General features: G+C 43.3%; 1 protein-coding gene across 1 annotated transcript in view; it reads right to left on the bottom strand.

Annotated features, from left to right (window-relative positions):
- Window positions 1-17,350, bottom strand: part of LOC138658195 (neuronal acetylcholine receptor subunit alpha-7-like) — a 343,558-nt gene extending 326,208 nt beyond the window's left edge. The window contains exon 1 of the mRNA XM_069745709.1: window positions 16,842-17,350. Within this exon, the coding sequence (XP_069601810.1) occupies window positions 16,842-16,920 (79 nt within the window). The 5' untranslated portion in view covers window positions 16,921-17,350. The remainder of the gene's footprint in view (window positions 1-16,841) is intronic.
- Between the last annotated feature and the right edge of the window lie 9,775 nt (window positions 17,351-27,125).

Here is a 27,125-nt window from a genome sequence, read left to right as displayed (position 1 = left end):
GGGATTCCCGTTTAAATCACAATCTCGTGCAAAGTGGCCCGGCTGCTGGCAACGGCGGCAAATGGGCTGTCCATCCGGTTGGTAGCGGTCGCGGGGTCGTCCTCTCCATGTCGGGTATCTCCGGGGTCTCATCCATGGAACATCCTCTCTACAGTTTGCCAACTCCATCTTGTGTCCTCTCATCTCCTGCATGGTTTTAGCCATTGAAGCAACAACATCAGCTAAAGAGTCAAGCTTTTGTTGAAGAGCCTCATTAGTACTGGGCCCCAGGGGCTTAGCAATGGCCCCAGACATAGCTGATGTCACTGGCACTCCCTGTTGTTGAGGTGCCTCTGCCATGGGTTGCGCAGGATCCTGATCCCGAGGTGCCTCTGCCAGCTGGAGACGTATAGCGCTCTCCTTTAATTGGGCAAATGTCAATTCAGGGTTCTTAAAAACAAGCATGCTCACATGCCCCCGGTGAGAAGGGGTGTAGAGTCCCTCAATAAATTGATCTCTTAGCAGTTTATCCGCTCCGGTGTTAAAAATGGGTTCAGCCAGTGTAAGTGATTTAAGGGCTTCCTGCAGGTTTAAGGCAAAGTCTCTCACGCCCTCATTAGCTTTTTGTTTGCAACTAAAGAATCGTATTTTAGCTTTGCTGCTGGCCGTGGTTTCAAATGTAGCTTTTAATCCAGCAAATTTGCGTTCAACAGTGCCTTTTAGATCAGCTGCCCATGCTGTGACTTCTCGCTTAGCATGGCCACTTAACTGCATCATCAGGAGACTAACACGCTGAACTTCACCCACAGGGAACATGTCAAAATGGGCCAGCATCTTTTCTCTGAAATCGTCAAGGGTATTAGGCTCACCTTCATACATTGGAAGCCATGGGCCACCCGGGGTATATGGCATCAGCACCGGCATGATGGGCGCCACTCCTTGCACCGCTGCGCTGCCGGACTCTCTATTGACACTCTGTCTTTCAGCTGCATTAGCGTTGCCGAGTGCTGCGGCGTCTCCGTGCTGCGACATACTGTGCCCCCTTAGTTAATCCGGACCCTTCCGGTCCTCCGCTTCCGTCGGGATAGTGTAGATTCGTTCCGCTGTGCAGCAGGATCGATTTTCCCCTTGCTCTGATGTCAGAGCGCTCAGCTTGGTGCCGCCCACAATGACACGCCCCCTGCTGCTCCCACCCACCGCGCTCTGTAATGGCGGATTCTGAAGTTTTTCAGTTAGACTGGGGCTCAGGTGATGGCGTAGCTCAATTAACAGTCTCGTGCCTAACGGTTATGAAGTGATTACCTCAGGGGATGGCGGCCATCTTTACTCCATTATAACCAATGGGGAAAAGTCACTTTCAATAGTTTTCAATGGGGAATGGATTTTTCTTTAATAAAGTCAATTTTCAAGATTTTTCATCCCAGTTTTCACAGTTTTGGGCTCCAATCACGGCACACAATACCCGGTATACGGGCTGGCTAGATCCTGTTCGTGACGCCAATTGTGACGCCCAGGAGACCGGGATACCCAGCACCGGACCAATGGAGTCTGTCTCTTGAGGGGGATGTCACGGGTGGCTTGACCCGGTGCTGTGGCCTCAGGCAATGCACAGTGTAAGGGGTATCATGAGGGGACAGGCACTTACTTGATCAGCAGCAGGTTCTCCCAGCGGTGACGATCTCGATCCTGGATAGATGGCTATTGTCCAAATGAAAGACTGAGGCACTGAAACGTTTAACCAGTTTACTTTAACATAAAAGGATTTACAACCAGTCCTGTCACCGGAGTCTGTATTGGAACTCTGAGTTACTTTGACCCTGCCGGGGTCTTCGCCTCTTATTGTGCGCAATTTCTGTGTGGCCCTGCTGCTGTATGTGAACTGGCTGCCGGCCCAATCTGTCCCCTCCGGGTCCTGGTTCGACGGGCAACCCGAGTCCTTTTATTGGTTTACCCCCTCTGGGAGTACCGCTGAACACTGTGTCTGTTGCTGCATCCGACCCTAGTGAAGCTGATATCACCTCACGTTTTTCCGGTTGCTGTATTATATATAATGAATACAGCCACGGATCCGGTATCCATCTTTGCGCCTGTTCTGGGTAGTGATTAATGCTACCCGGTTCTCACAATGTCCTTTTTCTCTATCCCTCTTCTCCTCAGGCCGGTGATTTAGGCCTGGTCACAGTCACAGGGCTGTTAGAGATTCAACTGTATGACCTCTCACTTTCAGCTCCTTGGCCCAACTGCCATTTCTTCTCTCAGACCAGAATGGATCAAGGGGAGTCTCTGGAGCTCCCCCTTCTGGCCGGAGGTGGTAGTGCAGTCTTGCTATTTTAGTATTTGTACTTACTGTCAGTAACTATTTTTGTGGCAAATACCCCTAGGGGTGCCACATAAACAACACGAGATGATGTTATCAAGCTGTGATTGATGCTCAAGGCCACCTGACAATTTATTGAGACCTTGATATTGAGATTAATTATTGGGGTATACCCACCACTGTTACCTTTTGTTTCAATAAATTGTTTGGGATGAGGAAATCACCACTGCATACTTCTACTTAAATGCCCTCCTTTCATGATAAAATATCACTGAAGCGTAAACTTTTTACATTTTCCAGAAATTTCACCCGAAAGACAAATATCCCTATTTTTTATGAGTAGTGTAATTAGGAATCTTCCTCTTTACTAACCGCAAGCAGAAATGTAAAAATAGCACAGAATTTTGAAGCACAAAATGTATTTGGGCATGGCAGTGTGTTAATTATGCAATGATAAAAAAGGGTTGTTTAGTTTAAAACAAACTTTATAGGAAACCTGTCAGGTCCCTGTGCCCCCTGAACCACCAGGAGTTGTATATGCATATATACATACCATGCCAAACAGTCCCTTTATTGCATTACATACAGTGGAGGAAAAAAAGTATTTAGTAAGGCACCAATTGTGCAAGTTCTCCCACTTAAAAAGATGAGAGACGCCTGTAATTGACATCATAGGTAGATCACAACTATGAGAGTCAAAATAGAGAAAACAAATCCAGAAAATCACCTTGTCTGATTTGGCAAGATTTATTTTGCAAATTATGGTGGAAAATAAGTATTTGGTCATTAACAAAAGTTCATCTCAATATTTTGTTATATATCCTTTGTTGGCAATGACAGAGGTCAAACGTTTTCTGTAAGACTTCACAAGGTTTGCACACACTGCTGGTGGTATTTTGGCCCATTCCTCCATGCAGATCTCCTCTAGAGCAGTGATATTTTGGGCTTGTTGCTGGGCAACACAGACTTTCAATTCCCTCCAAAGATTTTCTATGGAGTTGAGATCTGGAGACTGGCTAGGCCTCTCCAGGACCTTCATATCTTCTTACGAAGCTACTCCTTCGTAGCCCTGGTGGTGTGCTTGGAATCATTATCATGCTGAAAGACCCATCCACTTTTTATCTTTGATGCCCTTGCTGATGGATGGAGGTTTGCACTCAAAATCTCGCAATACATGGCCCCATTCATTCTTTCATGTAACAGATTAGTCATCCTGGTCCCTTTGCAGAGAAACAACCCCAAAGCATGATATTGCCACCCCCATGCTTCACAGTAGGTATGGAGTTCTTTAGATGCAACTCAGCATTCTGTCTCCTCCAAACACGATGAGTTTTGTTTCTACCAATCAGTTCTACTTTGGTTTCATCAGACTATATGACATTCTCCCAATACTCTTGTGGATAATTCAAATGCTCTCTAGCAAACTTCAGATGGGCCAGGACATGTACTGGCTTAAGCAGAGGGGCAAGTCTGGCACTATAGGATCTGAATCCCTGGCAGCGTAGTGTGTTACTGATGGTAGCTTTTGTTATGGTGGTCCCAGCTCTATGCAGGCCATTCACTAGGTCCCCCCGTGTGGTTCTGGGATTTTTGCTCACCATTCTTGTGATCATTTTGACCCCACAGGGTGAGATCTTACGTGGAACCCCAGATCGAGGGAGATTATCAGTGGTCTTGTATGTCGTTCATTTTCTTATTATTACTCCCACAGTTGATTTCATCACACCAAGCTGCTAGCCTATTGCAGGTTCAGTCTTTCCAGCCTGGTGCAGGGCTACAATTTTGTTTCTGGTGTTCTTTGAGAGCTCTTTGGTCTTCATCATAGTGGAGTTTGGAGTGTGACTGTTTGAGGTTATGGACAGGTGTCTTTTATACTGATAACAAGTTCACACATGTGCCATTACTACAGGTAATGAGTGGAGGACAGAGGAGCCTCTTAAAGAAGAAGTTATAGGTCTGTGAGAGCCAGAAATCTTGCATGTTTTTAGGTGACCAAATAGTTATTTTCCACCATAATTTGCAAATTAAATCTTGCCAAATCAGACAAGGTGATTTTCTGGATTTGTTTTCTCAGTTTTGACTCTCATAGTTGTGGTCTACTTATGATGTCAGTTACAGGCCTCTCTCATTTTTTTAAATGGGAGAACTAGCACAATTGATGGCTGACTAAATACTTTTTTTTCCTACTGTACATGAACAGATCTTTAGAAAAAGTATTTCTAAAGTTCATTTCTGATACATAAATGAGGACCTTGACTAGTCGAGATGGCACTAGTGTTCCCAGACTAGTCGGACCACATAGATGTTACTATGCCCCTGTGGGCGTGATAACATAACTTACAAGTGCCAGTGTCATCTCTAGCACTATAATTGCCTTGGGCATGGACGCAGCTTCATTCCCTCACTGCATTCATCCTCTGAAGCCGGGTGTACGCATCCCGTCATCAGAGAGGCACACTGTGCATGATCGGCTGTGCAGAAGATCAGGGTGGTGCTTCAGTCACCAACTCCTCATCATGTTTTCTTATAGGGAAAGAGGCGGCGTATTCAAAAGCAAGGACTGTGGCAAACGGTGAGGACAGAAGAACTGTCACACCGGCTACTGAAAATGCCATTGAAGCTGCAGTCATTTTTCCACCACTGCCACTGAAACAGCATATAATAAGTGGATGGTTGTGACAAAAGCTGAAGCAATTAATTAAGTGAAGCTTTACCAAATGGTGATGTCTTGTTTCAGAGAGGCAGGGGGTGTGATAGAAGTTGTGGAGAAATGACTGCAAGGCCATCCTCCTGTGACATGCTGTTATAAGACTCATCTGCAATGAAAAGTTGACAAAAGTAAAGTAAAAAAACACAGATATAGAGATTATCTGTGCAGTGGGAATGATAGGGAATTTTATAATAAATTACAATGGTGGTTAGGAGTTAAAGATAGATTTTAATAAACCTCTTTCAGTATATTAGAAAGTTTCCGTTTTTTTCAATTAAACACATTGAAAAAAAAAATTCAAGCCAGATAATTCCATTAAACTTTTCTTATATAAAACTTTGAAGCTACTCTAATTAAATAATTGTAGTCATGAATCTGATGATTAGATGATGGGACAGCAAGGAAGCACCACATGGCCCCTATATCACATTATGTTTATACAACTATTAATATAAGCAGTCAACATCCATAGCATGCAGATGCATTCATGCCTACAAATGACTAAAGCTGAAATCTGGAACATGAGATGTGTCACATCTTATAATGTTTAGAGAAATGTGATAGACTAGGCTTATTATGCACGCAATATGCTTGATGCAGAGAATTTGGATTATGATGTGGTATAACTGTGCAGTACTCTGTAAAATGTTCTATTAAGCAGTTTATGCTTTTGAGGGAATTTATGATAAGGTATGAAGTTAATGTTCCAGTTACCCAATTCAGATTTTTACTATATTGATGCTTTTTTCCATGTAAAAGATTGAATAGTAATATAGATGATAACCATTAGTGTCAGATCAGTTTTAATTACTCATTTGAGCATAAAACTCTGCATGACAACAAGTAAAATTATTTGTAACTTTAAGGTGTCATGAAATTTGCATCTATTTATGAAAATGTTGGAAATATGACACAAATTGTATAAAATGTTCAATTTTAAATCTTTGAAAAATGGCATTTTTATAGATAGCCTTTTCACACAAAATACTTAGTAAATAATATTTTCCATTTGTCTAGTTTACAACAGCATCATATCTGAAAAGCCATTTTATTTTGTTAGGATGTTGGAAAGCTTAAAAGTTTAGCAGCAAATGTAATTTTTCCGTCAAAATGTACAAATTCAAATGTTTTATACACCAATTAAGTTTGGAAGTGACTTTGAGGAGCCTACATATGGTTCCCATGCCTCCAGAACCACTAGCAGTTGTGTCTGCATATGTAGACACACTGCCTTGGACCCGTAGAAGTGCTGATTGCACGAAACGGCCGTCGTCCCTCTGCACTCACCGCACCCTTGGTAACTCCTGATATGTGTCAAACATAATCTACACCATGGATTAAAGGCACATTAAAGATGTTTATTCAGCAAACTGGTGAGTGCCGCGGTCTTTTATCTCTTTGTGATATGGAAAATTGGATGGTCATGATTTATTAAGCTGAGCACCAGAATCCAGTTGTTTTGGACTATCAGCAGGCGAAAGAATAAACAGGATTGAAAAAGGCAAGGGGTTGGCTACAAATGATATTGTCCTAGTGCCATTCCATTTCTAAATTTTATATATGTAGACACACTGCCTAAGGCTAGTTTCACATTTGCGGTTGAGTCCGCAGTGTCTTGTCTGCAACCGCATGCAAAAAAGCATGCCAACGCAGCATTTTTTATCCGCATCAGCTTACACATGACAGCAAAAAACTCTGCATTTGCATGCGTTTTGCATGCATTGTGCTTTTTATGCGCATGCTTATATTTTCAGGAGGGCGTGTCTCAATGGGTGTGTCTAAATCAGTTCCTGGACATGCGAAATCCGAAGTACGCAAGCGCAACGATAGACAGTAATGCATTTTTTACGCACTCATCTGCATGCGCATGCCTGCGCATATTTGACAGAAATTTGCCGCCTGAAAAATTGCAGCATGGTGCGTTAGCTGCGCCCCGTCGTACACTGCGAAAAAACACATGTGTAAGCACATGCAGGCAAACTCATGAACCTGCGTCCGCAATGTAAAAGATATTAAATCAAGTCGCATGCAGATGTATGCTTTAGAAATGCTGTGGACACAACCGCAAATGTGAAACCGGCCTAACAGTGTCCCCAGACTAGTCGGCCCACCAAGCATGTTATCACGCCCCTGTGAGAGTGATAACATGACTTACAAGCGCCGGCGACATCAAAAGCACCATACTTAGCTCGCACATGCATGCGTCTTCTTCCCCACTCATCATTGATACTCTGAAGCCAGATCTAAAGATCTGTTTATGTATATAATATAACACAGGGACTTAAGGCAGTGTGCTGCATATGCAGACAAGTGGCCCCAATGACCTGACAGGTTCCCTTTAAACCTTCATGTGTTTCACAGAAATTAATGGATAGGAGAATGAAAAAGTGAAAAGTTACATACTTTAAACTAAAATGTTGCTTTAGACTCAAAATTTGGAGTGTGATTTATGCTGAAATAGATTGTGGATATCATGCAGCATTTGCAGCATTCCAATGTGTCCCCATTTTGGAAACTACGCACCTCACTGAATTCATCTAAGAGTGTAGTGACCCTTTTAAGCTTACAGGTGCTACACAAAAGGTGATAACATTAGGAGGTGAAAATTTTATTTTAGCCCCTGTTTTTTCCATTTCATTAGAGTGACATGAGAAAATGAACCACATAATTTGTGAAGCAATTTCTCCTGAGTATAATCCTAGCTTGTGCTTCCAAAGACATCCATTCCATAAATTGTTAAGTTTATTAAATTTATGACTCATAAATATGAAATTGGTGGGGGTCCAACACACCCATATTCAGTTGAAAACTGCTCCTGCAGTGGCCTGAACTAAGCGATGTATGTGCTGAATACAGCAGCCGTGTACATTGCTTGGTGGCCACTGCTAGGTGCTAAAGTACATACATTTCAATGGGAGATAAAGTGCACTACTCATCTGCCATTACTAAGTAATGTACGAGTGGTTGTGTTCCACCCATACCTCACTTATTTCCGGTCACTGCTGGAGCATTTTTCAATCGATTGGTGATTTTTACTGGATTAGCTTTTGCGAGCCTTGTCCATTTTCCAGCGCCTTTGAGCTACTAGTGACATGGAAGCCTCCATTTTTCCATTGACAGATGATAGATCTGAGTAGGGGCTTTTTTTGTGTGAAAAAGTTGAAGTTTTTATTGGTGTTGAGTTCCCGCCGCTGCACAGGTGGAATCTCGAGCCACCTCCGCTGAGGTCTCCTATTCTTCTTCAGCCGCAGTGGAGCCTGCTCAGCAGAGATGTCAGTCCCAGCGTCTGGCTCAGTCAGATACTGTGCACTTGGTTACTACTGATCTTCCAGGCTCAGGCCATTGTACCCAGCACTGTTCAGTGGCGAGCAGACGCTCCTGGGACTAAGTCCTGCCTTTCCACTACTGAGCATGCCCAAGTGACGACCTCTCATTGGAGGTCGGGGGTCACATGCTCAGGTCCTGAAAGCAGTTCCTATTGGACCACTAAGAAGGTCCTGGAGAGCTTTCTCTATAAAAGGTTCGCATGGCCGGACAACCACGCGCTGGTATCAACCTATGTTCATGAGTGTATGAGCTTAGCTACTTTGTGGTCTGTGTCAGCATGTGCTCAGGGTCGGCCGTAAGCCACTAGAATTCCAGCACTTCCGGAGAGGAGTCTGTGTGAATTTAGGGCTGGCGTATAGCCTCTAGAATTCCGGCACCTCCAGAGAGGAGTTATTTTGTGTGCTGTTGCTGACTGTATGACCACTGTATGCTACCTGCTCCGTTAGTGAGTTTTGATCCTCTGTGAGGTTAACAGAGCACAGCGTTACCTTTAATCCCGGTGACTCTGTGAAGCAACAGAGTTCCTCCTATACAGACTGGGGGAAGGAACCTGTGTCTATTCAGGAGTAGTACCGCCATATAGCACCGCCATTTACTAGCAGCAGGTTCCACTCCTGCACGATGGACTCCGGGCTGCGAACTCACCTATACTATCTCTATATTTACTTGGTGCGTTCCACCTGCCATAACAGTTTCATTTGTGGGGACATAACAGTTTAAATAGCTTTTTATTCTGATTTTTGGGAAACAGAATGAACAAGTAAACAGCAATTCAAGAATTGTCTATTTTTTTCAATGCAATGCCACTTTACACTATTCATTGTTCAGTAGATTACTTCTTTGCCTCAGTACTGTTACAGTCATGAAACGTTTACATAGTATTTTTATAATTTGTTATTTTTACACTGATTTACAAATAACTTTTATTTTGAGACGCCACATTTTTTATTTTTCCCTTGAAATAGCTGTACAGGGGGCTTGTTTTTTGCTGGGCCAGTTGAAGTTTTTATTGGTGCCATTTTGGACTACATAACATTTTGTGATCACTTTTCTATATTCAACTTTTGGGTGTCAGAGTGAACAAAAATCAGCAATTCATTAATTTATTTTTTAACTTTTTATTGTTTCCCTGATATTCGTATAAGATTACATTTTCAGTAATACCTTTTTGTTGCAGATTTTTAATAACTTTTTATTCCATGTTTTGTGTGTCAGTATGATGAAAAAGCTATAATTTTGGCATGTTTTTTTTCAGCATTCACTGAATGGGTTCATGTGATAGTTTTATCGACCAGGTCTTGACAAAACCAATTTTGGGTATGGTTTTTTTATTTACTTTCATTTATACAGAAAAACAGCTTTCTTAATTGCAAAACAGTTTTCTTTTGTATTTGTACTTTTTTTCATATTTTTACAATTTTTATTTGTTTTTATTTGATTTTTTTTCTTACTTTTTACATCAGCAAATTTCACTTGTCTGATTAGTGGTCTAATTCCATGGAATGCTCATGCATTGCATGGTATTAGACCTGTCAGTTTTACAGAGACAGGCGGCATGTGTCAGGTCCTGCTTACACTGTGTGCACAATTATTAGGCAATTTGCATGTTAGATGATAAATTTTATTATTGAACAACTACAGAGCTGTCGGTCAATTCAAAAGGTCAATAAACCTGAAACCTGAATATGTAAGAAAGTAAACATGAGGTTTGTCTTTCTTCATAGAATATCTGTGTGTGTTAATAATTATTGGGAAACTATTACTTTGCATAATTATAATGCAACTAAATGAAAAACATAAATTTTCTCATCTCAATTTTCATTTGTTAAAGTGAGAATGATAATCAAACAACTCAAAATGTACAAAAACACATTTCTGACATTAAATAATATCAGTAACCAATAAAGTCATCTTTCTTTTCAATAACTGCAATAACTGTCATAAGCATTTTATCCACGGAGTCTGTCAGTTTCTTTATCTGTTGATGATCAACTTTTTGGCATGCCTCCACTACAGCCTCCCAGACACTGTTCTGAGAGCTGTGCTGTGTTCCTTCACTGTAAATCTCCCTGTCCACAAGTTCTCAATAGGGGTTAGCTCAGCTGAGGAAGGAGGCCGTGTACCTTATATACTCGTGTATAAACCGAGCTTTTCAGAACATTTTTGGGGGCTGAAAGTGCCCCCCTCAGCTTATACACTGAGTCATTGTCCCAGAAAGACAGTGGGGGAGGGGGAGCAGCGGATCAGCGGGTCACAGAGGCGGCTGTAACTGGGCCCCCTGCTAAAGAGAAATGAATATTCAATGAGCTGGCAGTGAATATTAATTTCCCTTATAGCGCACAGAGTTACAGCTGCAGCCGTCGGCTTCCAGCAAACATACTACTTACCTTCCCTGCGCGCCATCACTGCATCACTTTCCAGTGCCAGTCTTCCAGCTGAGCGATCACGTGTCCCTTACTCATTAATGTAATGAATATTCACCCCTCTTCACTCCAATAGGCGTGGAGTGAACATTCATTACTTTAATGAGCGGGGACATGTGATCGCTCGGCCAGACCAGCTGCTGGCGCCCAAATGAGATGCAGTGAGGGCACGCAGGAAAGGTAAGTAGGATGTGTTTTTTTATAGGAACCATGCATACAAGGATAGGGGATAAGGAGCCATGCATACAGTGGGTACGGAAAGTATTCAGACCCCTTTAAATTCGTCGCTCTTTGTTTCATTGTAGTCATTTGGTAAATTCAGAAAAGTTTATATTTTTCTCATTAATATACACTATGCACCCCATCTTGACTGAAAAAAATCTAGCAATTTTTGCTAATTTATTAAAAGTGAAAAACTGAAATATCACATGGTCATAAGTACTCAGACCCTTTGCTCAGTATTGAGTAGAAGCACCCTTTTGAGCTAGTGCAGCCAAGAGTCTACTTGGGAATGATGGGCCAAGCTTTTCACACCTGGATTTGGGTATCCTCTGCTATTCTTCCTTGCAGATCCTCTCCAGTTCCATCAGGTTGGATGCTTAACATTGGTGGACAGCCATTTTCAGGTCTCTCCAGATATGCTCAATTGGGTTTAGGCCAGGGCTCTGGCTGGGCCAGTCAAGAATGTTCACAGAGTTGTTCTGAAGCTACTCCTTTGTTATTTTAGCTGTGTGCATAGGGTCATTGTCTTGTTGGAAGGTGAACCTTCGGCCAAGTCTGAGGTCCAGAGCACTCTGGAAGAGGTTTTCATCCAAGATATCTCTGTACTTGGCAGCATTCATGTTTCCTTCAATGACAACCAGTTGTCTTATCCCTGCAGCTGAAAAGCACCCCATGGCATGATGCTGCCACCATCATGTTTCACTGTTGGGATTGTATTGGGCAGGTGATGAGCAGTGCCTGGTTTTATCCACACATACCGCTTAGAATTAAGTTGGGTCACTCTGCCATAAAGGCCCAACTAGTGGAGGGCTGCAGTGATAGTTGACTTTGTGGAACTTTCTCCCATCTTCCTACTGCATCTCTGGAGCTCAGCCACAGTGATCTTGGGGTTTTTGTTTACCTCTCTCACCAAGGCTCTTCTCCCATGATTGCTCAGTTTGGCTGGACGGGCAGGTCTAGGAAGACTTCTGGTGGTCCCAAACTTCTTCCATTTAAAGGGAACCTGTCACCCCCAAAATCGAAGGTGAGCTAAGCCCACCGGCATCAGGGGCTTATCTACAGCATTCTGTAATGCTGTAGATAAGCCCCCGATGTATCCTGAAAGATGAGAAAAAGAGGTTAGATTATACTCACCCAGGGGCGGTCCCACTGCGGTCCAGTCCAATGGGCGTTGCGGTCCAGGGCCTCCCATCTTCTTATTATGACGTCCTCTTCTTGTCTTCACGCTGTGGCTCTGGCGCAGGCGTACTTTGTCTGCCCTGTTGAGGGCAGAGCAAAGTACCGTAGTACTACTACTACTAGTACTAGTGCGGGTGCCGGGAAAGGTCAGAGAGGCCCGACACCTGCGCACTGCAGTACTTTACTCTGCCCTCAAGATGGGACGCCCTGGACCGGACCACGATGCCCATCGTATCGGAACGCCCGCCCGCCCAGGTGAGTATAATCTAACCTCTTTTTCTCATCTTTCAGGATACATCTGGGGCTTATCTACAGCATTACAGAATGCTGTGTAGATAAGCCCCTGATGCCGGGGGGCTTAGCTCACCTTCTATTTTGGGGGTGACAGATTCCTTTTAAAGATTATGGAGGACACTGTGCTCTTAGAAACCTTGAGCACTGCATAAATTATGTTGTAACCTTGGCCAGATCTGTGCCTTGCCACAATTCTTTCTCTGAGCTCCTTGGTCAGTTGTTTTGACCTCATGATTCTCATTTGGTCTGACATGCACTGTGAGCTTTGAGGTCTTATGTAGACAGGTCTGTGCCTTTCCAAATCAAGTCCTATCAGTTTAATTAAACACAGCTGGCCTCCAATGAAGGAGTAGAACCATCTCAAAGAGAATCACAAGAAAATGAATACTTATGACCATGTGGTTTTTCAGTTTTTCTTTTATATTAAATTTGCAAAAATTTCTACATTTCTGTTTTTTTCAGTCAAGATGGGGTGAAGTGTGCACATTAAAGTGAAAAAATGAACAGTTTTTAATTTACCAAATGGCTGCAAAGTGAAAAATGTGGTCTGAATAGTTTCCGTACCCACTGTAGATATCACAGGAGACAATGCCACTGCTGTCTTCTACAGTGGGATGGGAGTACATTGCACGCTTCTCCACCCACAAAGTACATCCTGACGCTGGAACTGACCAGCATGAGGATGTAATCTTTCATTGTAAGTGCCTCAACGGTCACGCTGTGTGTGCAAGCACGCAGAGTAAGAAGAAATTAAAGGGCCGGTCTGCGAGCTGAGGTTTCCCACACCTGGTATAGAAGAAAACCATGAGGAAAGATAGCCTCCTAATGTAATACACTTGGGACTAGAATATGCCACCTTACTGGGGTTAACAAGGGACTGTTCACTTTTTGTAAGCTATACATTTACTCACATACAGGAAAAGAAAGGGGTTACAGCTGCTGCTCGGTCTCCAGGTGCATTATCCCTAGTCAGAGACTTGAAGGGACAGAGGTTCACCAGTAGAACTATGGTATGGAGAAAAAAACACCTTAAAGGGACACTGTCACCTGAATTTGGAGGGAACAATCTTCAGCCATGGAGGCGGGGTTTTTGGGTGTTTGATTCACCCTTTCCTTACCCGCTGGCTGCATGCTGGCTGCAATATTGGATTGAAGTTCATTCTCTGTCCCCCATAGAACACTCCTGCGCAAGGCAAGATTGCCTTGTGCAGGCATGTACTACGGAGAAAAAGCAATAGTGTGCAAAAAACACACCATATATATACCCCCTGGCTCAAGACAGAATCAGCTGTGGAGGATATCCACTAATAAAACATAACTTTTAATATTAAATGCTAAAAACTGCACATCCAACAGGACACAAACGAAAAAAACATACAAAGTGCTCAGGTGAACCAGTGCTCAATAAAAAAGAATGGTTGGATCTCACCCAAGCTGCCGGACACTGTATACTTCCGTACGACACAGTAGAGATCCAATTAGATGAGGAGGGGCAGGGCTGAAGTAGTATGTCTACCCTGTAACCCCTCTGTAACTCCTGTCCTGACAAGGACAGGCCCCAAATGGACCTTGCTCAAAGGGACCAGCCCACCCAATATGTGTAAAGGCAGAGTCCCAAAACCTCTTGAAACGTAGAATCTTCCTCCCTACGCGTTTCAACTCCGGTCATGGAGAATCATCAGGGGAGTCATATGGAAAAAAGTGCCAACGGGCACAGAGATGTAAGTCCGTCTAAATTGTGGGGCCTGCAGTGGCTAGGTAACCCACGCTGGAGATGACCGTCTGTGTCCACAGTCTCTGGTAGGTACTCTACCAGCGACAGCTCTCCAGCGACCACACAACGACAAAACAGCGACGCTGCAGCGATCAGCATCGTTGTCTATATCGCTGCAGCGTTGCTTAATGTGACGGTACCTTTACACACGTAGACCCATTCAAGTGAATGGGTCTGTAGACATCTCAGTTTATCTCCGCAGACCATGTGTCCATGGGTAATATAAATTGACATGTCCATTTTTTAACAGCAGTGTGGGCTGAAAAATGTCCCGCACACGTGCACATTGATGACACAAGGATGATATCCATGTGTCATCAATGTGACATGTACTGGCGCCTGTGATCAGTGCGACTAGTGGAGAATGATGAGAGTTGTATTCAATTGATAACAGTAACGGAAAGCGGCAGCTGATGGGACTACTACTCCCACCATCCTGCGCCTGCTGCCACAAATAACAGTGAGAGCAGGCGGCGGATGAAGGGAGTGTTCATCAGTCGTCGCCTGTGCTATAAATAAATCAATTACTAAAACGGCGTGTGTTCCCCTGTATTTTTGATAACCAGCCAGACAAAACTGACAGCTGCGGGCTTAAACCCTCAGCTATCAGCTTCAGCAAGGCTGGTTATCAAGAATAAGATTTTGCACGGTGATCTGCGGTGAACTCACTGAGCCTAACTGTGAACTTTTTCTCACGGTGCTGAAGTCACCACAGTTCAGCATTTATTTATAGCGCAAGCGGCGGCTGATAAATACTTCCATCAGTTGCTGTCTGCTCTCACTGTTATTAGCAGCAGCAGGTGTAGGCTGATGGGAATAATAGTCCCATCAGTCACTGCCTGCTCTCGCTGATATCAGTTGAATATTACGCTCATCATTTTCCCCTTCTCACGCTGATGGAAGCGCTAGCAGGGGAGAATGTTGAGAGCTCTTTTCAGCAACTGGCACCGGGGAACAGTGTTAACTGTAGCACTGCTTCCGAGGCTCCGGTATGTGTGGTACTGATATGGCACATGGTTGCCACACATATGCCACAAGTATTACACACCCGTACACACGGACACTAATGTCTCCGATACTTGTTTTTAGGGTACTGGAAATATCAGGACAAGTGAAAGCAGCCTAAGAGTTCCGCTGAATACTGGGATAAAGCATCAGTGTTTCTGAGCAAATGAAAGATTCAATGATGAGGTGGTGTGCACTGAAATATTTTCCTTAATTTAGAGAGTCAATGACACATTTCGGGAAGTAATTCAAACGTACTACTCATTGAAACCGTCTGAAGAATGGGAACTACTATCAGAAATGTGCTACTGAAACACCAACTAATGGAAAATATTTTACAGCCATCTCTTCAATGAATTGTCCATCTGCTTTGTAACGCTAATGTCTCATCCCGCTATCCAGCAGCACCCTCAAGTTGTTTTTTACTGCATACCATAGTATTACTTATTTGTACACTGTATAGAACAACTATGCACTGTGGGAAGAGCATACGGTATTTATTTATTAGAGCACTGGATGGTAATTGGGCAGTATAAATAAAAATTGTAATTGGGCAGTGTAACTATTTGCATCCTATTCTAATAATTTTAATATCAATTTAGGTAAATTGTAATTTAATATAACTCTATTGAACACATTTATAAATTATGTTACAGGCAAACAAACACAAGCAGACAAGGGCCATATTTACAGAAATTGAGCACATTTTCTATATCAAGCATTGTTTGTCACCCTTGAGTGTGGAAGACCAGTCATGCATTGAAAAGTAGTTTCATAAATTTGGCGCACGCTACATATAAATTACATCATTTTTTAAGACAAAACGTTCTTTGAAATTATATTAGTATAATTTTGCTTTTTCTCTCTCTCCGCTGTGTTCTCAATCTGTCTAGCTCTCTCTTATCTATCTATCTATCTATCTATCTATCTATCTCATAGCTAAAAAAAAAATCACAGTTACATAAGTAAGATGTAACAGATAATAGCCTTAAGGAAAAACTTAAAGTTGCAGATATTAAATACAGCATGCTTTTAAAACCCCTTAAGCAAACAAGATGTAAAACAAATGTTAAGGACAGACTGCAGATAGTTACTGCTATATGAAAAATTATATATATATATATATATATATATATATATAATGTATTTATTTTTTATTATTAATAACAATATTGTATTGTTATTTTATAGATAGTGGCATGTTACACTAATGCTTAAATTATCCATGGTGATCTTGCTAGGTTCCTGCTAAGTCCATTTCAAAGTAGCATATGAAATAATGAATTTGGTCTGCATGTAAGTAATCCTTTTAGGCTTTTATAAAGTTGATTAACAAATGTCTGACAGATTACATGTGTATAATAAAAATAGGAGTTGCGGACAGACACTAAACATTTAATAAATGAAGTATACAGAAAGATAGACAGATCAGAGCTGAGTTTGTCATTGGACATGTGTTCCCTCAGGTTTCCATAGGACTGCAGGTAAATCATCACATATACCTAACACAGTGAAATATCACATAGTACAGCAGATATATAGAAATGTGTATAAGGAGATATCACAGATTCAGTGAGTACAATATGTGAGGAAATCAGAATGATCACTTACCTCTAAGGAAGGCGAGAAACCAAAAAATCCATAGGTAGAACCCATAAGCTAGGAACCTCAGACACTTTTCTGAAAGCATTGTAGTATTACACTTGGTCCAGGGAGGTGATGGCTATTAAAATCACACACTGGCTTCACACAAATCCGAAATGGACTCTTAGCTGTTTTCCCAATGAAACATCTTCATTGCTAAAGCAATAGCAGCAATAACACATTGTATCCCACAGGTGACATAAACTTCCAGATGTGGCTACATCCTGAGGAGGCAGAATCAGTAGAGGATAGTGCTAAAATCTACACATCTAATATCTGCCAGCCAGAAAAATGGGAGAAAAAGGCAAAACCAGAGAACAAATATTGCTCAGAGGATAAAGAGGGATTGTGATTTTCTGCACTGTGCATACAGAACATGCATGTGGAAGACTAGGGGGAGAAGGGATGCTCAGAGCTGCTTAGACACCTACAGGATCTGCTCTATTCTTGCAGTGCTGTGTATGGCTACAGTAGTCATCAGATGGATCAGCAGCGGTATTATATTAGCCCCAGGTAGGAGAGCAGAGCTATTCTACTTTACATGTTTGCCTCCTACAAAAATACAGATTATGCCAAGACAAGTAACTGATATATAATTGCTATTTCCTTTACAACAAGCAGCAAATGTCACTTACAATCTAGATTTAAATGACATAATCAATACTTATTGATACATGTGTTTAATGCATGGCTGTGATGATTTAGCCTGCATGTAATATTAAAGAGCCATAGCACTACGATCAATAGATCACTTATTATAGCTCTCATAGGGGCTGTCACCTAGCTTTCCAGACTTCTGTGAAATGTCATTCAGCTTCATTTATTGCATAGCTAGGCAAATTTGCCACCCTGAAATCAGGGTATCATCACCTGGGTTAACAGTAATGGTGACCTTGAAGTTTGTAGCCATACTTTAATATAGAACCTAACTGAAACAACCAAACTCATCAGCGTCCTGGTGATTTCTGGGTTTAACAGGTGCTGCGTCACTTTTCTACAATTCAGCTCAGTACAGTATATGTGCCATGTCACATTATTATGACATGATAAAATAACAAAAGGATAATTCTTCATTATAGGTCAGTGGGATGAAACGCTCCTTTTGGTTTCTATGTATTTACACCATCTACAATGGACAGAGCCTGAATTATTGCAATGCATTTTTTTAATTTACATAAAAATGCATCAGCCTTTTTTAGATATTTCTTGCTGTACATGCATACTGTATCTTTTTTATAGACAAAAATTTGGTAAAACAAATAAGACTAAAATATATACAAGTTATAACCAGAACCAAACCAAAGAATGGTAGCCGTGCGGCACTAGAACCACAACTTTTCACAGGTGTGTGGATGAGCGGCGGCAGCGTCGGCTGCAACACTATCCAGAGAAAACAGCTCAGGGTGGTGCTCACAGAACAATCCACAGAGGACCAAAGGCTTCACTGACGGTATATCAGAAGAGAAAATATGGCACTCACCCCTAGAAATGCTGTGATGAAGTCCTTTATTTGCTACAAACAGCAATCAGGTACACATGGAGAGGCGGCAGGACGTGAACAGGAGAGGGTGCGGGGAACCGGTAAGGACTACGGCTGTTTCGCGCAAAGCGCTTCAACGGGTCCAGGTGGCACCTGGACCCGTTGAAGCGCTTTGCGCGAAACGGCCGTAGTCCTTACCGGTTCCCCGCACCCTCTCCTGTTCACGTCCTGCCGCCTCTCCATGTGTACCTGATTGCTGTTTGTAGCAAATAAAGGACTTCATCACAGCATTTCTAGGGGTGAGTGCCATATTTTCTCTTCTGATATATATACAAGTTATATAGTGCAACATTTGTAACAGATATTTCTGCAAGAGCAAATCAGTTCCATTCATCTGAAAAGGGTTGTTTTTGTGGCAAACACATGCTTTTCTGCAAGCCTTATTTAGTTAGATTAATAGAATAGTTGTATGCATTTCTTCAACTGTAGCACCCCAGGAGTCCAGTTGCCATAGTGGCATTGCCTCCCTCACAGGGGGTGATGACTGAAAGCAAGGAGGGGTCCCCTAACCAGGTAACACCAGCAGCCAACACTTTTCCTAACTCCAGACCAGAAGGGGGAGCTCTAACACCCAGTTTCATGGGAGCTTCTCTATAAGTTCTGGTCTGGAGGTGGAGTCTGAGTCTGAGACGGAGTCTGAGAGGAGAGGAGTAGAGGAAAACCTGGGGAGTGGAGCTGTAAGGCTGGTTTCAGACTTGTGTACTGGAGTGCTGCAGATGGCAGCGTACTTCCTCCCTTCTTCCTCCCTGAAACCACACCTACGCTCCGCCAATACCTCCTTGTGTCCTGCGGTGCCCTGCGTACCCATCTTTAACATTGGGTATGCAGGGACGTACGCCATATGCGGATGCTTCCGCATGCACCATTTTGGCTCTGCCCCGACCACAACAAAATGCAACATGTTGCGTTCGGCGCAGTTCGGCCCAGCTCCAAAAAAGCGCATGCGGAGGCATTCACATACAGCGTACATCCCTACGTACCCAATGTTAAAGATAGGCATGCAGGGTACCACAGGACACAAAGAGGTGTAGGCAGAGCATAGGTGGAGCATAGGCATGGTTTCAGGGAGGAAGAAGGGAGGAAGTACGCTGACATCTGCAGCAGTCCCATAAGCAAGTCTGAAACCAACCTAACCAAGCTCACCCCAGAGCTGAGCGCTAGAAACCGGACACCGGAGTCCGTGGTTGCGCAGGTACTGAAGTCCTGGCAGCTACAGTATATCCGGAGGGCAGGAGACTGCAGGTCTCCTGGCCCATCTAACACACAGTGGCACAGCAGCATACCAGAGACCAGAGCCACCACAAAGGAGCGACACCTGTAATAGCCTCAAGCGACCTGCCATGCGGGTACAGTTATATTTTAACTTCCAGACAGCGAGAGGGACTTGAGCAGAGCTTAAAGCATCAAGGACCTAACAGGACAGCGCAGTGGGAAGACCTCCAAACCCACCTGACTAAGTGGATCCTAAATTGCTTCCAGGCTGCCCAGATCCCCATTATCATTTGTTACCCATGCCCCGGACTGCACCTTCAACCATCAAGTAAAGGTAAAGAAAACTACAGTACTTGTGTCCTCCAGTCATTTCCCACACTCTCAGTCCTGCACCCCAACATCCACGATACTTTACAAAACTATACCGGTAGCCCTGGGGCCCCGCTCCACCTTTGGGGAGCAGAACCTTCCCAGCTGCATCACCATTGGCCCCAGCGGTCTCCTTAAGCAGCATCAGCCACTCATTGCCGATCACCACAGGTGGCGTCACGTTAAATCCCCTACAAACTGTCCCTCATCATTTTTATTGTGAACCAATGGCCATGGACGGGGTCACTGCTGCCCTGACAACTCCCTGAATAACTGTCTGACCCGGTTCCGAGTACCCCTCGGCCCTTTGTGAAAATACAGTGTCCTAAGGTCATAAGGCAGTGGTCCCCAACTCCAGGCCTCGAGGGCCGCCAACAGTGTATGTTTTCAGGATTTCCTTAGCCCCTTCATGACCGGGGGATTTTTCATTTTTCCGTGTTCGTTTTTCGCTCCCCTCATTCCCAGAGCCATAACTTTTTTTATTTTTCCATCAATTTGGCCACGTGAGGGCTTATTTTTTGCGGGACGAGTTGTACTTTTGAACGACATCATTGGCTTTAGCATGTCGTGTACTAGAAAACGGGAAAAAAATTCCAAGTGCGGTGAAATTGCAAAAAAAGTGCAATCCCACATTGGTTTTTTGTTTGGCTTTTTTGCTAGGTTCACTAAATGCTAAAAATGACCTGCCATTATGATTCTCCAGGTCAGTACGAGTTCACAGACACCTAACATGACTAGGTTATTTTTTATCTAAGTGGTGAAAAAAAATTCCAAACTTTGCTAAAAAAAAAACAAAATTGCGCCATTTTCCGATACTCGTAGCGTCTCCATTTTTCATGATCTGGGGTCGGTTGAGGGCTTATTTTTTGCGTGCCAAGATGACGTTTTTAATGATAGCATTTAGATGCAGATACGTTCTTTTGATCGCCCGTTATTGCATTTTAATGCAATGTCGCGGCGACCAAAAAAACGTCATTCTGCTGTTTCTAATTTTTTTCCCGCTACGCTGTTTAGCGATCAGGTTAATACTTTTTTTTAATTGATAGATCGGGCGATTCTGAGCGCGGCGATACCAAATATGCGTAGATTTGATATTTTTTTTATTGATTTATTTTGATTGGGGCGAAAGGGGGGTGATTTAAACTTTTTTTTTTTAACTTTTGCCATGCTTCAATAGCCTCCATGGGAGGCTAGAAGCAGGCACAACTCGATCGCCTCTGCTACATAGCAGCGATCTGCTGATCGCTGTTATGTAGCAGAAATGCAGGTGTGCTGTGAGCGCCAACCACAGGGTGGCGCTCACAGCCACCGGCGATCAGTAACCATAGAGGTCTCTGGGACCTCTATGGTTACAATATACAAGCATCGCCGACCCCCGATCATGTGACGGGGGTCGGCGATGACGTCATTTCCGGCCGCCTGGCCGGAAGCGGTAGTTAAATGCCGCTGTCTGCGTTTGATAGCGGCATTTAACTAGTTAATAGGTGCGGGCAGATCGCGATTCTGCCCGCGCCTATTACGGGCACATGTCAGCTGTTCAAAACAGCTGACATGTCCCGGCTTTGATGCGGGCTCACCGCGGAGCCCTGCATCAAAGCAGGGGAGCCGGCATCGGACGGTATAGTACGTCCGATGCCGGTAAGGGGTTAATATTGCACAGGGGTTGGAATCATCACCTGTGCAGATGATCACATTACCACCGATGCAATACTAAAGAAATCCTGAAAACCTGCACTGTTGGCGGCCTTCGAGGCCTGGAGTTGGGGACCCCTGTCATAAGGGATAATAATGGACTATTTCCATAGTCCCATCAACTGTAGCGGATATGAATTATGCCCATGGCCATGATTAAGTCGATGCTGTAATTCACACTCTTTCACTGGATGGTTATCTGATTCCTTAACAATATATTGATAACAGTACATTAAATTTAGTTGAAAACCTTTTTAATGAATATATATGCAACTAGCTGAAGAGCCCGGCATTGCCTGGGCATAGTAAATATCTGTGGTTAGTTATAGCACCTCACTTCTCTTATTTTCCCATCACACCTCTCATTTTCCCCCTCACATCTTTCATTTTCTCCCTCACACCTCTCATTTTCCACACATCCCCTTGAAAAAGCAGCACAACGGCAGCGAAACGCGCGTCGGGGGTAGCGCCCAATCCAGGGAGTACTTTCATGTGGTAAGATCCGTTTTTCATGTTGAGTCCCAGGGGAGGGGTTTTCACAGTTACAAGCGGTACTATATTTATATGGTTCCCTGGGACACACTCTATCTCCACCCTCATTTGCGGTAGGATTTCCCCCTTTGTTGCACTGATTACTTTCCCATATGCACACAGCTATAGTGGCGATACTTGCAGGATGTGGGACATTTAGGTTTTTTGCTATTAGGGGCTTTTCCTCCATCCCTGGGGGTTGCTTGGGAGATTTAGGGTCTTTTTTGTGGTACATTATAGCATGGTTACATCTGTTAGTTCATACGTTATATATCCATATGTATGTATCTCTGGTGTTTTTCATTGGTGTTTTTTATTGTGTGTTAGGTTTTTTAACTATTTTCCTAATAAATTTATACCTTTTCTAGAAACTCCCGTTGTCCTCCTATATGTACATTGTTCTATGGGGAGTAGTATGTAAAGTGAGCCGAGACATTGTCTCTGACCACTGTTCTACTATGAGTCTGGGTGTATTTGGAGTACCTCTCATTTTCCCCCTCACTCCTCTTATTTTCCCCCTCACTCCTCCCATTTTTTCCTCAGTATATACATGTTTGTCATCTCTCTTATATATAGTATACACCTGTATGTCATCTCCTGTATATAGTATATACCTGTATGTCATCTCCCCTTTATATAGTATATACCTGCTGTATGTCATCTCCTCCTCTATATACCTATGTGTCATCTCCTCTTTTATATGGTATATACCTGTATGTCATCTCCTCCTGTATATAGTATATACCTGTAAGTCATCTCCTCCTGTATATAGTATATACCTGTGTGTCATCTGCTCCTGTATATAGTATATACCTGCGTGTCATCTCCCCCTGTATATAGTATGTACCGGTATGTCATCTCCTCCTGTATTGGACCTCGTTCACACGTCATTTGGTCAGTATTTTTACCTCAGTATTTATAAGCTAAATTGGCAGCCTGATAAATCCCCAGCCAACAGGAAGCCCTCCCCCCTGGCAGTATATATTAGCTCACACATACACATAATAGACAGGTCATGTGACTGACAGCTGCCATATTTCCTATATGGTACATTTGTTGCTCTTGTAGTTTGTCTTCTTAGTAATCAGATTTTTATTTTTGAAGGATAATGCCAGACTTGTGCGTGTTTTAGGGCGAGTTTCATGTGTCAAGTTGTGTGTGTTGAGTTGCGTGTGGCGACATGCATGTAGCGACTTTTGTGAGATGAGTTTTGTGTGGCAAAATGCGTGTAGCAACTTTTTGTGTGTCGAGTTGCATGTGACAGGTTAGTGTAGCAAGTTGTGTGCAGCAATTTTTGCACGTGGTGAGTTTTGTGCGTGGCGAGTTCTATGTGTGGTGCGTTTCGAGTATGTGCAAGTTTTGTGTGCGGCAACTTTTGCATGTGTTGCAACTTTTGTGCATGTGGCAATTTTTCTATGTGTGCAAGTTTTGCGTGTGTCGAGTTTTCCATGAAGTGAGTTTTGCACGTGTGGCTAGTTTTGTGTGAGCTTAGTTTTGCATGTGGTGAGTTTTGCATGTGGCGAATTTTGCGCGTGGTGAGTTTTGAGCGGTGACTTTTGTGTTTCGACTTTTATGTGGCGAGGTTGGTGTATGTGTGGTGAAATGTGTGCTGTGGGTGGTATATGTGTTCAAGCACGTGGTAGTGTGTGACGCGTTTTGTGTGTGTGTTCATATCCCCGTGTGTGGTGAGTATCCCATGTCGGGGCCCCACCTTAGCAACTGTATGGTATATACTCTTTGGCGCCATCGCTCTCATTCCCCCTTGTTCACATCTGGCAGCTGTCAATTTGCCTCCAACACTTTTCCTTTCACTTTTTCCCTATTATGTAGATAGGGGCAAAATTGTTTGGTGAATTGGAAAGCATGGGGTTAACATTTCGCCTCACAACACAGCCTATGACCCTCTCGGGGTCCAGACGTGTGACTGCAATGGTGCAGATGCCAATCCCGGACATACACACATACATACACACACACACATTCAGCTTTATATATTAGATTTCGTCACAAAAAATGTTCTGCACTAATGTAAGAGAAAGCAAGTTATTTATATTCTTAATATTTCAAAGCTTAAGGTGAAGCAAATCTAGGTTTTCCTGCTCCTAGGTAAAAATTCAGATTGGCATCCCTCCTACACTTAACAGCTTAAGCAGTTTGATCAGTCGTCATATGATCGCTCATATGCGATTTGCATACTTGTGGTTATGCGTCAACTAGCTATTCTTCATAATTCTCTCAATGGTTAGTGAAAAGCTACAGCCCCGCTTTATTAAGAGAAGCAGAAAGAGAAGCTTATTGGCACATGACTGTAAGTATGAAAATTGCATCAGTGGTCATGTGATGAACACTATAACCAGCAAGCAGAGTTAAATCCTGACAGTGAGTATATTATAGGCTGTTAAGATTTGGCAAGCTACAGTGCACAATACCCTATTTACAATAGCCAACTACCACATTATCTGACAAGATATGGATTGCTATATGTTTACCGGATTGGAACCAATAACAGTATATGAATATATCACCAGAACCACACACAGTACAGAAATACATTACCAGAACCATCAACAGTATAGGAATGCAACAGAACCATCATCAATACAGGAATACATCACCAGAAGCACCAGAAGCATATGAATACATCACCAGAACCATTATCACTACATGAATACATCACCAGAATCAATAACATTACAAAAATACAATATCAAACCCACCATCAGTTCAGGAATACATCACCAGAACTGTGATCAGTACAGGAAAACATTCACTACATGGAAACATTAGTAGACACGTGCATAACAATCACAGCAAAGGGTGGGAGGCCCACCAATGACAGCGCCAATATCACCTGAATGTGTGTCCTCAGCTGCACAGTCATTTGAAATTAACTGAGGCGCAGAGACCTTTCGGCTTGCTGCACTTCAATACACGCTGCCAGCCAATCAGTGGCCAACAGAGATTGTCAGCTTTCCCGTGATGGACTGCGCATCACAATGACATAATGCACTGCCTGTGCCAGCACACTGAAGCCAGCTGCCAGCTTCTGCTCCAGCTAAAGAGGATAATGTAGCACATTGTGGGAGTGGGGGCAGGTAATAATACTCATTTGTATCTTTTTAAAATGTGCTGGGGAAGAATAGAAAGGGCCCAGGATGGTGGGCATTATACCAGGAAGGGGAATCATTGTCCCAGGATGGGGGACATTATACCAGGAAGGGGTCCAGGATGTGGGACATTGTACAGGATGGAAAAGGACAGAAATAAGGATAGATTAACAATCACACTCAACAATGTATATAAAATTATTTACTTCAGTGAGGTTGTGGTGCTTGGGTCAGGAGACTCGTGGTCAGTCTTGAAATAAAAGTCATGGACCATAAAATGTGAACAGATGAATCTGATGTTAGAGGATCACCCCTGTGTGCACTGAAGTGCCAGGTATGAATTTCAGCACCAATGATGATGTCCTTCATATTGCCACTGTTTCTGTCTGTTGTGATGCAGTGACCCCTGTGACAGTTAGGGGGCGCTGTGAGTGCTCTCTGGGATGTGCATGGAGGCATATCTATTGTGATAATCGTGGTGAAAGAGTGACTGGCTGTGTTGTGAATGGCCGATATGTGTCGCAGAGGGAGTCTGCGTAGTAAGTCTGATGCAATGTTGTTGTTCTGGGACCTGTAGTCCCTCAAGTGTGTATATTGTAGGGGTTCCACTCACTCAGCTGCGACGGCTGACACTCAGGAGGCAGGTTCCTTTAAAGTTCACTGGGTTTATTACTCCATAAACCATATGACAAAACAACAGAAAGCAAATAGCCTTTGGGTCAGGCAAAGAAAAACAAGTGTCCAGTTCATCCGGCTCAGTCCTGAAGCCGTAACACACTCAGGAGGGTCTCACCTCCACACATATCTCCCTGTGTTAAGCATTAGGCTTTCTTTTATATGTCTAACCACACCCAGAACCCATCACATGACCAGACATGTGGTTGTGACATCACCACAGGTCCTGAAACACATATAGGTAGCTATGGTTACATCACAGTAGCAAGCCATCTATAAGGGACATATCTCCCATCGATTAGACACCCTTTAGCCACGCTACATACCTCCCCCCTCTGCCTAAAGCCGTGGGGCTTGGCACTTTCTCCCACTAGACAAGGGATTCTTGACAGGGCATCAGCATTACCGTGCAGCTTTCCGGCCCTATGTTCCACATGGAAACAGAAGTCCTGCAGGGCTAAGAACCAACGGGTGACCCTAGCATTTCTACCCTTCGTTTCCCTCATCCACCTAAGTGGGGCATGGTCGGATATCAGTCTAAATTTACGTCCCAGCAAATAGTATCGTAATGTGTCGACTGCCCATTTTATGGCCAAGCACTCCTTTTCAACGACTGAGTAGTTCTTTTCAGACGAGGACAGCTTCCTACTCAGATAGAGAACAGGATGCTCCTCTCCATGTAGTTCTTGGGAAAGGACTGCTCCCACCCCAACATCTGAGGCATCTGTTTGAAGAATAAACTCTTTCTTGAAGTTTGGGGCCATCAGAACGGGTTGCTTACATAAAGCCTCTTTCATTTCTTGGAAGGCTGAATCTGTTTCTTCGGACCACTTAACCATTACTGATTTTGTCCCTTTTAGCAGGTCAGTCAGAGGCGCCGCCATTGTGGCGAAGTTTGGGATGAACCTCCTGTAATATCCCACGATTCCCAGGAAGGCTTTAACTTGCTTCTTGGAAACTGGTTTTGGCCATGTTTGAATTGCCTCCACTTTACTGATTTGGGGTTTTATTTCTCCATGACCCACTATGTATCCAAGGTACTTAGCTTCTTCTTTACCCAATGCACACTTCTTCGGGTTTATTGTAAATCCGGCCTCTCTTATAGCATCAAACACCGCTTGGACT

Source organism: Ranitomeya imitator, chromosome 1 (assembly GCF_032444005.1).
Source record: "Ranitomeya imitator isolate aRanImi1 chromosome 1, aRanImi1.pri, whole genome shotgun sequence".
Taxonomy (NCBI): domain Eukaryota; kingdom Metazoa; phylum Chordata; class Amphibia; order Anura; family Dendrobatidae; genus Ranitomeya; species Ranitomeya imitator.
The sequence above is the reverse complement of the archived record's forward strand: the minus strand, read 5'-3'. Positions and strand labels throughout refer to the sequence as shown.